We start from the raw sequence: 12,942 nt of genomic DNA on the forward strand, positions 1-12,942 counted from the left end.
CATGAAAGCAAGGAGATTGAAGATTGCTAAAGCAAGGAAAGAACAGAAGAAACTCGAAGCATCGAGTAGAAATCCAAGAGAGAAAGTGAAATGGCACGGCCTTATACCTTTATAACTTGCTTAATCGTTCACACACCCAGTGCCTAAACATAAACTTGAAGAGGACACAAAAGAGCACGCCAGCTTATCAAATTGAGCTTAGGAGTAACTCACTTGACGCGTGAGTTGTTTAAAATTGACCTCCATGCAAATCTATCGCGGCAACCTATGCCATGAAATGCTTTTTTGAAGTAAAGAAATGAAACCATGCTTTGATCATGCTACTAGATAGCCAATAGCCTTCTTTACATTCCGGAAAATTCTATGGTCAGCTCGGAAATGTTGATTTTAGCCTTGGATGGACAGACCTAAACGCAACATTTCTTGGCCAACTACTCCTATGGCTAGTTAGCATCGATATATGTTATCAATTTGAAAGCTTTATTCCATGACAACTTGCTTGAAAGGTTTTTTTTAAAAAAAAAAAATGATTAGAAGAACGAGGGAAGAGGAGAAGTTTTGAGCATATAAACATCCAAGTTTATATACGGATTAATTAATAAACCAAACCTTAAACTTTTGGATTATATACGGATAATGTTCAATTCATTAGGGTACGTTGAGTCAATTACTACTCAATATTTATTTCACAATAATATCATTGAAACTTGAAAAAGTTAAAAGAGATTTTGAATTTGAGATTGGATTGGGTAAGTAATTTGCTGTTCAAAGATTATTAGTAAAATATTAAAACCGAAGCCATAACGGATCATAAGCCCATACCAAACTCAGCTGAGATCTGTTGAGGGATTTGGTCTAAAAGGCTAGGACCCAGGCTTTTTATTTGTTGGGCTAAGATCCCTCTCTTAGGCAGGTACGGATTTTTAAAGTCCTTCCTATAATTTTTATTTGGTGTTATTGTACGCTTTAATTCGTTTTTATTGAACAAATTGTGTTGTTGTACTTGTTTTCTATTTCAATAAATAATGTTAATTTGGATTTTTTATTATTAATTTATAAATACTACAGCTTTCATGCCCTGCTATGATGTTAAATTTAGCAAATTACTATTTCTAAATTCATTATTCTTTGAAAAAATAAATGGGATTGAACATATAACTGTACGCCTAACAATTTTCCAATACAATTTTTAGTTTTTTTAAACTGAAGTCTTGATTATGTAGCTAACCTGTTTTTAAAACATAACAATCATGGATATATATAACAACAACATGGATATATATAACAATAACAATAATAATAACAATGACAATTCATTTAATAGTCAAGAATTTCTAAAAATTATATTTATAATATTTGTGGTTATTTTTTTCTAAAAAAATGTTTATATACATGTCCTTTAAAGAATTTTTTAGGCTGTTGATTTTATTTCTTAACCACAGTTAATTGTCATTACAGCTAATTGACGCAGTCAACATTTCGGCTTTGCTTAAATTTCAAACTTGCAAACCATCACACCAAGCAATGCACATAGAAATTGTAAGCAAAATATATATTTTGGTGTCAAGTTTTCATTTTCATGTTTGTAGTTATTTTTTAAATTATTTTTATTAATAAATATATTAAAATAAATTTTTTATTTTTTAAAAATTATTTTTAATATAAATGCATTAAAATGATCTAAATATATATATATATATAATTAATTAATTTAAAGCAAAGAAAAAATATAAAAAATTTTAATTTTTTTTAAAATATTTTTAAAATATAAAATAAATAGTAAAAAGCTTTTAATTAATTTCGTTAAAAAAAAAAAAAACCATGACCTGCCCGACACAACTCAAGGAAAGGGAGTTTGTCATGTGTTTGTTTTATTTGGGAAATCTATGGTGGCATTGGACGGAGGCTATAATAAAGTCACAAAACCAAGCCTGTCCACGTAAATAACGTAAAATGCCATTTTTGTCACTAAGAGAAAAAAAGAAATAAATAAATAAAAAGCCCACCTCGACACTTTATTTAAACCATTCAGAAAAGAGGAACAAGATAAAGTTGGATGGCCCTCAAATCAGAAAGAATATTAAAGAAAGAGGATAAGAATTTAGACCTTCTTGTTGTGACATAAGAACATATGCCCTACAAAAACAACATTGAAATCTTCTCTTAGATTTTCTTTAATGTTTTTAATTAAAAAAGAAAAAACACTATAAATCCGTCTCTCTCATTGCCTCTCTCTCATTTTTAGGGTTTTCTCTCTCCTCTCTCCTCTCTCTCTTTCAGGTTTCTCTCTCCTCTCTCTTCTTTGTCTCTCTTTCTCTCTCCGGAAGGGCAAAATCCTAAAGAGACGTTTACACCCCCCAAGTAAGTTTTCTCTCTCATGTCTCTTTTCTTTCTCTCTCTTTTCAAAATTTTGAATATATGGGACCTGATGATATGCTATGAGAAAACCTGCCTTGTGTGCTCAAATATCTATTCTGCTTTGTTATCTATTTCCTGAATGCAGAGATCTATTACTGTTCAAGGTCAAGCTTTTTTTAAAGGAAAACTTTCCCATTTTTCTGATATTTGAATAAATATTGTAGATCTGGAAATGGGTTTTTGTTTGCGTCGTCAGAAGATGTTGAAAAGTGATTTGAAAACTGGAATCTTTTCCATCTTATGTTGTTGTTGTTGTTTTTTTTAAAAAAAAAATTTTTCCCATTTTTGTTTAGGGGAATCTTAAAAGCCTCCCCATTTTCAGATCTGGAGGAAATGAAACTTTTTTACACAATTATTTTCATTTCATATTTTTTTTTCGTTTTTGTTTTGATGCAAATGTCAGGCATTGTGAATGGTATTTCCTGCTGATTTCTTTGCATATGCTTCTGTTTAGCTGAAAATTCGTTGGATCTGTTGGTTTGGGAATTATGATTAATGAAAAACATCGTCATTGTGTTTTGTATTTATCAGTGGTAAAGGTAATTGCCTTTATTACTCGAGAACTCTTTGATAGCCTCGATGATCAGGGTGACAATGCCGCTGGTGACGGGTCCCAGAACATATCAGAAGCTGATACCAGGATTGCAATGTTATTAGTGGTTATGCTAAAAAATATAACAGAAAAACTGATTTTCCCCCCTTTGCTGTATTGTTGACAATGTACAGCTTTCATGGACGACGATGCATTGAACATGCGCAATTGGGGTTATTATGAACCGTCATACAAGGAGCCACTGGGCCTCCAGCTAATGCCAGCCATGGTAGACCGTGATTCGAAGCATCTCCTACCCAGGCGTGATCCGAATAACATCATGCTTGGTGCCACTGGAGCCTACCTTCCGCGTGATTCTTTGGTTTCGGATGCCTCTATGCATATGAATTATATGAGGGATAGTTGGATAAACCGGGAGAAGATTTTAAATATGCTACCCCCGAATCCTAGTTATGTTGTTCACCCTGAAACTTCTGGAGCTCAGTCCATGCCAATGTTACAGCCACCCGATTCATCAAGGGATGAGAGGGTGAGTAGGATCGAGGAGCCTAGTGTAAGTAAGGAAGGTAGCCAGTTGAAGAAAAGACAAGTTGGGGGCACCGCCCCCAAAACTCCCAAACCTAAGAAACCTAGAAAGCCAAAAGATGGTAACAACAATACAGTTCAGCGTGCGAAGCCAGCTAAGAAAAGTGTGGATGTTGTTATAAATGGGATTGATATGGACATTTCAGGTATCCCAATTCCGGTCTGCTCATGTACCGGAACTCCTCAGCAATGTTATCGATGGGGCTGTGGAGGATGGCAGTCTGCATGTTGCACCACAAATGTCTCGATGTATCCTCTGCCAATGAGTACCAAAAGACGCGGTGCAAGGATAGCTGGAAGGAAAATGAGTCAGGGTGCATTTAAGAAGGTACTGGAGAAGCTCGCGGCTGAAGGTTATAACTTTGTTAACCCAATTGATTTAAGGACTCACTGGGCAAGACATGGAACCAACAAGTTTGTCACTATCAGGTAGATTTACTTTGTTGGTACCAGTAATGGGACTCCCATTACCTGTGGCCTGCTTCTCTTGTATATATCCGTGGCCACTTGCGGAGATCTATTTGGTTCGCTGTAGTTCAAGAATTTTCAGCCATGATACATGTTTTCGAAATTCAGACATCTAGTCTTTTCGAAATTGTTGTTAACTTTTCATTTTCGTCTGTGTTAAAAAGCCAACCAGTAAGTTCTGGCACCCGGATGTAGGATGTGGATGAGTTTATTTTGTTGGATTGGATTCTCTTTTCTGCGGTTAATTTCATTTTATTAAAGATTATCAATTGAATTCTCCTTTCACCATATCTGATTGCTTTCTTTTTAGTAGTTTCAGACTATTCCATGACTTTGGTTTAAGGCAGCATTCTTCTTCTTATGGTGCAAGAAAGCAAGAATGGTGATTTTAGATATCTAATTGTCCTTATTTCTTAAACGTTAGACTTGCTGAATTTCTTCTGGGATTATAAACATTATATTCTCTTTTCTCGGACATCATAGCTTTTTGATGCATGTAATTCGTAAAGAATGGTAGTTCCTCAAAATCTCGTTGGTGACCGACTCTTCATGCCATGTCTGCACTTATCTGTATTTTGTGTGATGTGGTTAAGTTATTCATTCTAGTAAAATGCCATTAATATCTTCCTGTTCAAATTATTCATTTTGGACAAGAAGACGTCAGATAATGCATAAAATTTTCCTTCCATCGCGTCATGGTATGTTATATATACAACTTTGATGTGATGATATCCGATTTCCTTTTTCTCACCTAAATATTTCCATAAAGAATTATTTTGTGGCCTCTTCTTTTATGAATCACCATCTGCTTTCATTGGAAAACCTTGCATTTAGAGCTTCTTAGCGTTCAGAAATGATTTTCGTTTTCACTTTTTCATCACTAATATGCTCGACTATTGTAGTGTTGATCATGTGTTCCAGATTGTTTTTCCATGGGGAATTTATTGTGTAGAGTGTCATGGGACAATCCTTTCGATAACGTAGTAGGAAGAGTTTGTTGAGTTTGTAGCGATGATCTTGAAGCACCTTCTGGTGAAAAAGGTGCGCCTCAAAATGGAGAGAAAAGAAAGGTTTTCCAGCGAAAAGGTGATCAAAAAATCATTTTCCATGGATGGGTAATGTGAAGACACGTCGTTCAAGTGTCTTTTCCTTTGTATTGGTACTCGGCCATATTCTCTGTGGGCTGTTATCATAAGCCCAGCTAGAGTATTGTTATTTATCTCGGGCCCGGGCCCAAGGCTAAGCCTGCATGGCCTTCTTTTCTAGATCTTTATTTTATTTTCAACTTTATCTATTTATGTTTTATATTTTTACAAACACCAGCTTATTCTGATATATACATGCCCGTCGTGCAAAATAATTTGAAAACCCTACATCTATCCCGTAAAACCCGAAACGTTAATTCTGAGAGCTATCGGTAAAGTATATGTTTATTTATACAAATTCTCCCGTTTGGATTCTTAATTTATTTGTGATTTTGGCCTGATCATGCACCATAATGGATGATGTTCTTTGAATTTGGTATGCCACTTCTGTTGTTGTTTTTTTTTTTTTAGTTTGGTAGTGAAATTGCTTCTCTCATGCTTGGCTTCCCAGCTTTTTTTATGAAAGCTCATTTGTTTCCAGGGTTTGTCTATTTTATGTAAAATATTTTTTAAATTTTTTCATGTTTATTTTTGAAAAATATTTTCTATAAAATTATTTTTTATAAACTATTTTACAAGAAAACTGATCAATAAAAAATATTTTACAATTAATCTTTAAATTTAATTAATTTATTAAAAATATTTTCAACTCATAAAATTTCATAAAATATTTTATGAATTCAGTTATAATAACATCCAGCAATTTACCTAATCTAACTAAAGTAATCTTCAAATTAATTCAAAGTAAAACTCTTTCCGGAATAACCTCCTAGTCAAACATGTGTACCTATTATGATAGGCTTACATGCGCAACAATCTTGTACCTTTTATACTTGCTTATGTGTGGGCTAATATTTAATATATCAAAGATAAAAATATAAATAAATAAAGATATATCCAGGAGTGGGAATCAAACATAAATCCGCCACACATCTTTAAAAATAAAATAAAAATGACGGGGCTTTAGACTAAGAACTCGCATCTACGAGTCATTATCGCCTGGACCGACCGAAAACAAACTCACCTTTTGAATTCTACTTATAGCCGCATTGTTCTCCAATCTTTAATCAAGTCCGTTTTACAAGATTGCCACTTCCATTATTATCCTCCGATTGCTTTTTTTAAAGTAACTCTTCTCATGATTTGTTTTTCATAAAAAAAATCGAAGACGATTTGATAATTTATTCAAAAAATCGTGTCCGTGAACTTAGGAGTGTGCCCATAACTACACCCTTAAATCCTCCAATTTTTCAAAACAAACTCACCGTGTTTTTTTTTTTTTGCTTTAACATGATAAACATAAAATTTTAAATCTGAGTTCAATTATTAATAAAAAACACTAATAAAAAAATGAATTATTTAGAAAAAGAAAAGAAAGGAAAAAACATGTATGAACAGAACAATCATTATTATTGGTTTTTAACAAAAATCGACTCCATAATTAATTGATGAAGCTCGCTGAAGTGAATATTGCGAATCCCTAATACAATTAATAGAAACTAATAAAATCTGGTATATCTTGTTTTTGATAAAGGTAGATAATTTGGACGATTCTCTGCGGAAGAAGTGTTGCTTGCTCTAAAATGAGAGATTATTAATGTCTTCAATCTACTGTTTACTACTTCTTTCTCTTGAACAATGGCAACATCTTCTCTCTCACCACTATTGCTTTATTAGCATCCTCGTGCGATGCAACATTTTTGTAACTTTCGCTGTAGGAACTACATTGATTATGCGCTCGAGATGCGTTACACACACCGAAATCCCTGCAAAATTCCAAATATTTAGCAAGTTCCTCGCCTTTACCTTTTGCCTCTCGAAGAATATTAAATGCCATGCATGGTTGCTTCAAGTTACCCAGCTGAATCTATCCCCATGAGAACCGGCCTTGCAATCCCTTTGAATATTCTGCTGTAAACATCGAATATTTCAATGATGACACAATCCATGGCCTCTGTTATTAGAACCTATTTCCTATTTTCTTAATTTGGAGCAACATGTCAAGCAAAGATTGCCAGTTTTTCAACTTTACATGATCCTGCACCATTGGTTCTTCTGTTTGGTTCCGTTTTGTAAGTGCAACAAGGCAGGTCTGTCTAAAAACGAGAAATAAGAGCGAATAAAGGTGTTGAAGCCCCACATTTTTCTGGTTTTGAGTTTCCATCCGTGAAGTTTGATAGATCAAACATTAATTAACCTTCTGATCCTTTGGACGGCTGGGGTCTTACAGCAGAAAACACCATGCATTAGCATCAATCCCTTGATAGCTACCACCCAGCTCCTTGAAGCGAGAGCCCATATCAAGGGCTTCAAGCTCACGGGAGAATCGCGTATCAATGCAAACACTCCCTGGGCACTCCTGTAATCCACGTAGCTCTCATCGTGACTCGTGGCGTTAACGATTGCTGCCTCAAGATCTGAGTTCCGATACCGAGTTTGCCCAATTTGTCATGGTTTCTGTGTCGTTATGGCCATGCATATAAAACATGAACATGGAAACAACAAAGTATTCTGGTCATCTTGTCGTTGGAGAAGTCGATCGTGCCAACATGGAAAGCCTAAACATAGTTTACCGTTGCGATTCTATGCTTTATCTCTAAACATTATTATTTGGTGACTTTTTTTGTTTCTATCATGCTCCTACGCTTTTTTTTTTCCCTCTTTTCTAATTTGGAACAACGTAGTAGTGCCAACTAGGAGAGCCTACCCTTCGATATATATTCAATACAAGGCAAGTTATATTTTTTCTCACTCTCTCTTTTTGTCCATATATTGGTACAGAATTACTAAACAGGGCTCATTCTCCTTTTTTTTTTTTTTTTTTTTTAATTCTTATGGATTTTTTTCATAATTTCTTTATTAGCTCCTCCTTTTCCTTTTCTCTTTCCTTACCACGCTTCCTGTAACTCTCCAAATTTTATATTTTTCACTCTAATTATTTATTTATTTTTTCTCCTGAATCACAACGGTAAATTATGCTTACGTACACTTACCTTGACATCATATATTAGTTATTAAGAAACTAAAATGAAACACACCAAATAATAAAATTTCAAGTTTAGTTAAACTAGCTCGAAATTTTGAACTAACAACTTATTGTATATATGTAGTTTAAAATTAACTTCTCATGACTGAAAGTCGTAGTCAATAATTTTTTAAAACAAAAAATTACAAAATTTAAGTGTGATCTACCATTTGGTATCAATTAAGTCAAACTAATCATAGGGGAAATATCCTAGAAAAAAGTAATTACAAAGAAATGCACTTATTAGCGACTACTAATTAAATTGTTCAAGTATCACTTTGGCTGATATTATCATTAAAATATTATATGCTTTCACTCGAGTTGTAAACATTATTATTATTAACATTTTCATGAAATTAATTGAGAAGGCGTCCATTAATTAAAGGAGTATATATCAGATTTGTGCCTAAGTTCGAGTGTGTGGATCAGTCCAATATTGTTAGAAACGGCGTCGTGTTAGAGGGATTTCCAGATCAAAGGAGGCACCTCCTTCGAAGTTCGAAGTAGCTAACCTGGCTTGGTGGTCGGCTGCCTGATTCCCTTCGCACAAAAACAATTTGGAGCTGGGAGACAGATTAATAAGACTGTTTCATTCGTCGACAAATCCCAACCTCCATTGCTTTTGTGCAGTGCTGCACAGCACAGGAATATGCCTTGACATGGAATCGGTACTTCTTGTTTGGGGTCTTTCTAATTACTATTTTCGTCTTATGGCATCCACACGAGAATCAAACGACGGAATATTACAATTTCCAGGCAATAAACAAGCCAATTAGCTAACAGAAGATGTCATAGGGATAGAACATTCATTCCCCATCATAATTATTAAACCCGGACTCTTGGGTGGATCAATCCAGAGTCTAAATTAGTTTGTGCTTCACAAAAAACTTGACTTGACTCGCAATCACGATAAAATCTGGTGAAAAACTTTGATTTTTTTCTTTGATTTTTTTTATTAATACTTTCGATTTTTTAAAAAACATCGAGGATGAATTGAATTTGTGATCAGACCTTACCGGACGAATTTAATAAAATTGGTCACCACCAAACCGTTTTTTAGTTAGAGAAGAGAGAACAACACAGAGAAAGGGCTAAAGCATTGTTGCATATGCATACAACTTGCCTACTTTTACAACATATGATGCTCATTACAATGGAAGAAACAAACGTCTAGTAAGAGTGTTTGAATCAAGGCAAGGTGTTAGCGGAAATTTGAAGAAAGATAAGGATGTTTCAATGGAAGAAAGGTTTCTCTGTTTCTTTGAATATTAACGTGAATATACAACTTACTCTTCTATACGAGCTGCTGTTTTTTATAACATTACAAGTTGCTTAATTTGGATACATTGACTTGCCATTCTTAGCTGATCTATTTCCATAACAATCCAACGTCTCTTTCTCTTTCTGGTTCCTGTCATAAACTTCATTGCTGCTGCTGTTGATTTATTTCCATAACAAGCCAACGTCTCTTTCTGTTTGTGTCTTGTTACCATGAGAGTTGGTTTGTTTCCATTGTTGCTGGCGATTCTAATTAGCCAACGTCTCTTTGATTTGTTTCCATGTTGCTGCTGACTGCTGCAGTTGATTTGTTTCCATGAGGGCTGATTCGTTTCCATGTTGGTTTCCACGTTGCTGGCTTACAGCTGCAGTTGAATTGTTTCCATGAGCATCTGTCTTATTACCATTAACATCCTCCCTCAAACTAGGCCGGAGTCGGAGGCATAGTTTGTCTTTGAAGTAAGCCAATGCACTTTTGGACATGGGTTTGGTGAAGATGTCAGCTATTTGTTCATGGGTGGAGATGTGCTGAGTGATGAGAAGACCAAGGGCAACACGCTCACGTACAAAGTGGTAATCCAATTCAATGTGTTTGCTACGAGCGTGAAACACAGGATTGACAGTCATGTGTAAGGCACTGAGATTGTCACAGTAGAGGATAGGTGGTGAAGAAGGTGATATGTGAAGATCTTGTAGAATGAAGGTTAGCCATGTAAGCTCTGCCGTTGTATTAGCCATAGCTCTATATTCTGCCTCGGTGCTGGAGCGAGAGACAGTGGGTTGTTTCTTTGCACACCAGGAAATGAGATTACTACCAAGGAATGTGCAGTATCCAGTTGTGGAGCGTCTTGTTGTAGAGCAACCTCCCCAATCTGCATCTGAGAAAGCACAAAGATCAAGTGTAGAATGGGAAGTAAAATTTAATCCAGTGTCAATTGTGCCTTTGACATATCTTAAAATACGATGAACCATTTTGAAATGTATAACAGTTGGAGCATGCATGAATTGAGAGATAAAATTGACACTGTAAGATATATCAGGTCTTGTGAGTGTGAGATATTGTAAAGCACCAACAAGCCCACGAAAAAAATTGTGGATCTTGCAATAGCATATCAGTTGCTGCCATTTTAGTCTTAGCTTCAAGCGGTGTGCTCATTGGTTTACAGTCCACCATACCAGCTCGTTCCAGGATTGTCAGCGCATAGTGTGATTGAGAGAGATGGAGTCCTTCAGATGTGTGAGTAATTTCAATGCCAAGAAAATGATGAATGGGTCCTAAATCTTTCATTGCAAATTCGGAGCTCAACAGTTGAATCAGGTGCGTAACCAGAGGAACAGACGATCCTGTGAGGAGTATATCATCAACATAAAGAAGAAGGATTAAAGTATCAGAGTTAGAGTGAAAAATAAAAAGTGATGGATCTGCAAGACTACAAAAAAACCCATATTTAAGAAGGAAGATACTAAACCGATCAAACCAGGCACGGGGTGCTTGTTTGAGACCATAAAGAGCCTTTTTGAGCTTGCACACATGTGATGGGTACCGTGGATCAGCTGTTCCTGGAGGTTGTTCCATATATATGTCTTCTGAAACAAAACCATGCAAGAAGGCATTTTTCACGTCAAGTTGACGTATGGACCATTTGTTAACTAGTGCTATGGAGAGAACCATACGAATAGTTCCTGGTTTGATAACTGGAGAGTAAGTCTCAGTATAGTCCAATCCATCAACTTGGTGATACCCCTTTGCTACTAATCGAGCTTTCAAGCGGTCTAATGAACCATCAGGTTTGAGTTTTGTTTTTAGAACCCATTTAGACCCAATAACATGCATGACAGGTGTGCGAGGGACAAGTTCCCAAGTCTGATTTCTATGGAGAGCGTCAAGTTCCTCGTCCATTGCAGCTTTCCAGCCAGGGTGAGCTAATGCAGACCGAAAGTTAGAAGGCTCACGTGGAATGGTTGCTGAAGTCCTAGAGGATATTAAGGCATATTTTGGATTAGGCTTAAGGATGCCTCTTTGTGATCTAGTAACCATGGTATGTGAAGGAGGGGTTGCACGTGGAGAATAACCAAGTTGCAAGTCTGATTCCAGAGAAGCAGGATTGGGTTGTGAGTGAGAGAGGTGTTGTCGATGCATTTCATCTTCATGGTCAGATTCTACCAAATGTATTTCAGTTATATTATCAGTTCTAAGGTGTTGCTCTGCCATTCCAACAACATTGTTGTGTTCTTCCTGTTGTGTATCGGCTACTGTTTCAGCAACTGTATTAGTGATAACATAATCAGCATGTAAATTAAGACAAGATGGTACAGTTACTTTTTCTGACATTCCAACACCATTGTTGTGTTCTCCCACTCCAACAGCATGGTTGTGTTCTTCTTGTTGTGTTTCGGCTACTACATCAACACTGTCCTGCTGCTCTGCAATTGTATTAGTAATAACATCATCATGTAAATTGAGACAAGATGGTATAGTGACTTGCTCTGCCAATCCATCGGCATTGTGGTGTTCTGCAATTTCAACGGCACTAGCATGTTGTTCTGCATAAACATCAGGTAAATTAAGAGAAAATGGTAAAGTGTTTAGTGATGAGCTTGAGCATGGTGGAGTGGACATTGGGGTTGTATTTCTGCAGCAGAGTTAGAGATAGTAGGTGGCAGCCATGAATCAAAAATGCTTATAACATGTGTAGGAGATGGAGTGATGTAGTTCTGAATTTTTTGTTTATAAGGAAAAAATGACTCATCGAAGACTACATGACGAGAAATAATCATTTTTTTACTAGAAGGGTGAAAGCATTTGTATCCTTTATGTTTATCACTATATCCTACAAAAATGCATAGAACTGTTTTTGGGTCAAATTTATTTTGTTTTGTATCCCATGTGTAGGGAAAGCACTTAGACCCAAAGACTCTAAGAGATGAGTATATAGGATGATTACCATGTAACATGAAATATGGAGATTCAAATTTAAGTGCGGAAGAAGGCAATCTATTCATAAGATAAACAGCAGTAGTGAAAGCTTCAACCCATAAAGATAAAGGAACACCACTATGAAATAACATGGTCATACCTAGTTCTCGTATTACTCGATGTCTTCTTTCTACTATACCTGTTTGTTCCGGTGTATAAGGACATGATATCTGATGAACCACTCCTGTTGAGAGGAAGTGTGATGATAGTTTGGAATTTATGAACTCTCCCCCTCCATCAGAGTGAAAGACCTTGATATGCTTGTTAAATTGTCGAGTAACATAATGCTCAAAGGCAAAATAAGCATCAGCAAAGTCAGACTTATGTAGTAATGGGATTATCCAAGTGTATTTAGAAAAATCATCTACTAAACACGCATAATATCTGAACTTTCCTATTGATAAAACAGGAGCAGGTCCCCATAAATCACAATGGATTTTTTCAAAAATACCAGAACTAGAATGTTCAGAACGAAAAAAAGGTAATCGACTAA

The 12,942-nt window shown here is 35.7% G+C and overlaps 1 protein-coding gene across 2 annotated transcripts; it reads left to right on the forward strand.

The window, feature by feature from the left end:
* The first annotated feature begins 2,156 nt into the window (after positions 1-2,156).
* On the forward strand, positions 2,157-4,312 carry LOC118046478 (protein BASIC PENTACYSTEINE2). Of its 2 annotated transcripts, none has more exons than XM_035055399.2 (2): positions 2,157-2,361; positions 2,950-4,312. In XM_035055399.2, exon 2 carries the CDS (start codon positions 3,150-3,152, stop codon positions 3,987-3,989), a length of 840 nt encoding a protein of 279 aa, XP_034911290.1. In that variant the 5' UTR covers positions 2,157-2,361; positions 2,950-3,149; the 3' UTR covers positions 3,990-4,312. The 2 variants fall into 2 exon arrangements, with proteins under 2 accessions (XP_034911290.1, XP_073267669.1); XM_073411568.1 differs by having other exon boundaries at positions 2,160-2,361; positions 3,145-4,312.
* Positions 4,313-12,942: the final 8,630 nt, after the last annotated feature.

This window comes from Populus alba, chromosome 10 (genome assembly GCF_005239225.2).
Source record: "Populus alba chromosome 10, ASM523922v2, whole genome shotgun sequence".
In the NCBI taxonomy this organism is placed as follows: domain Eukaryota; kingdom Viridiplantae; phylum Streptophyta; class Magnoliopsida; order Malpighiales; family Salicaceae; genus Populus; species Populus alba.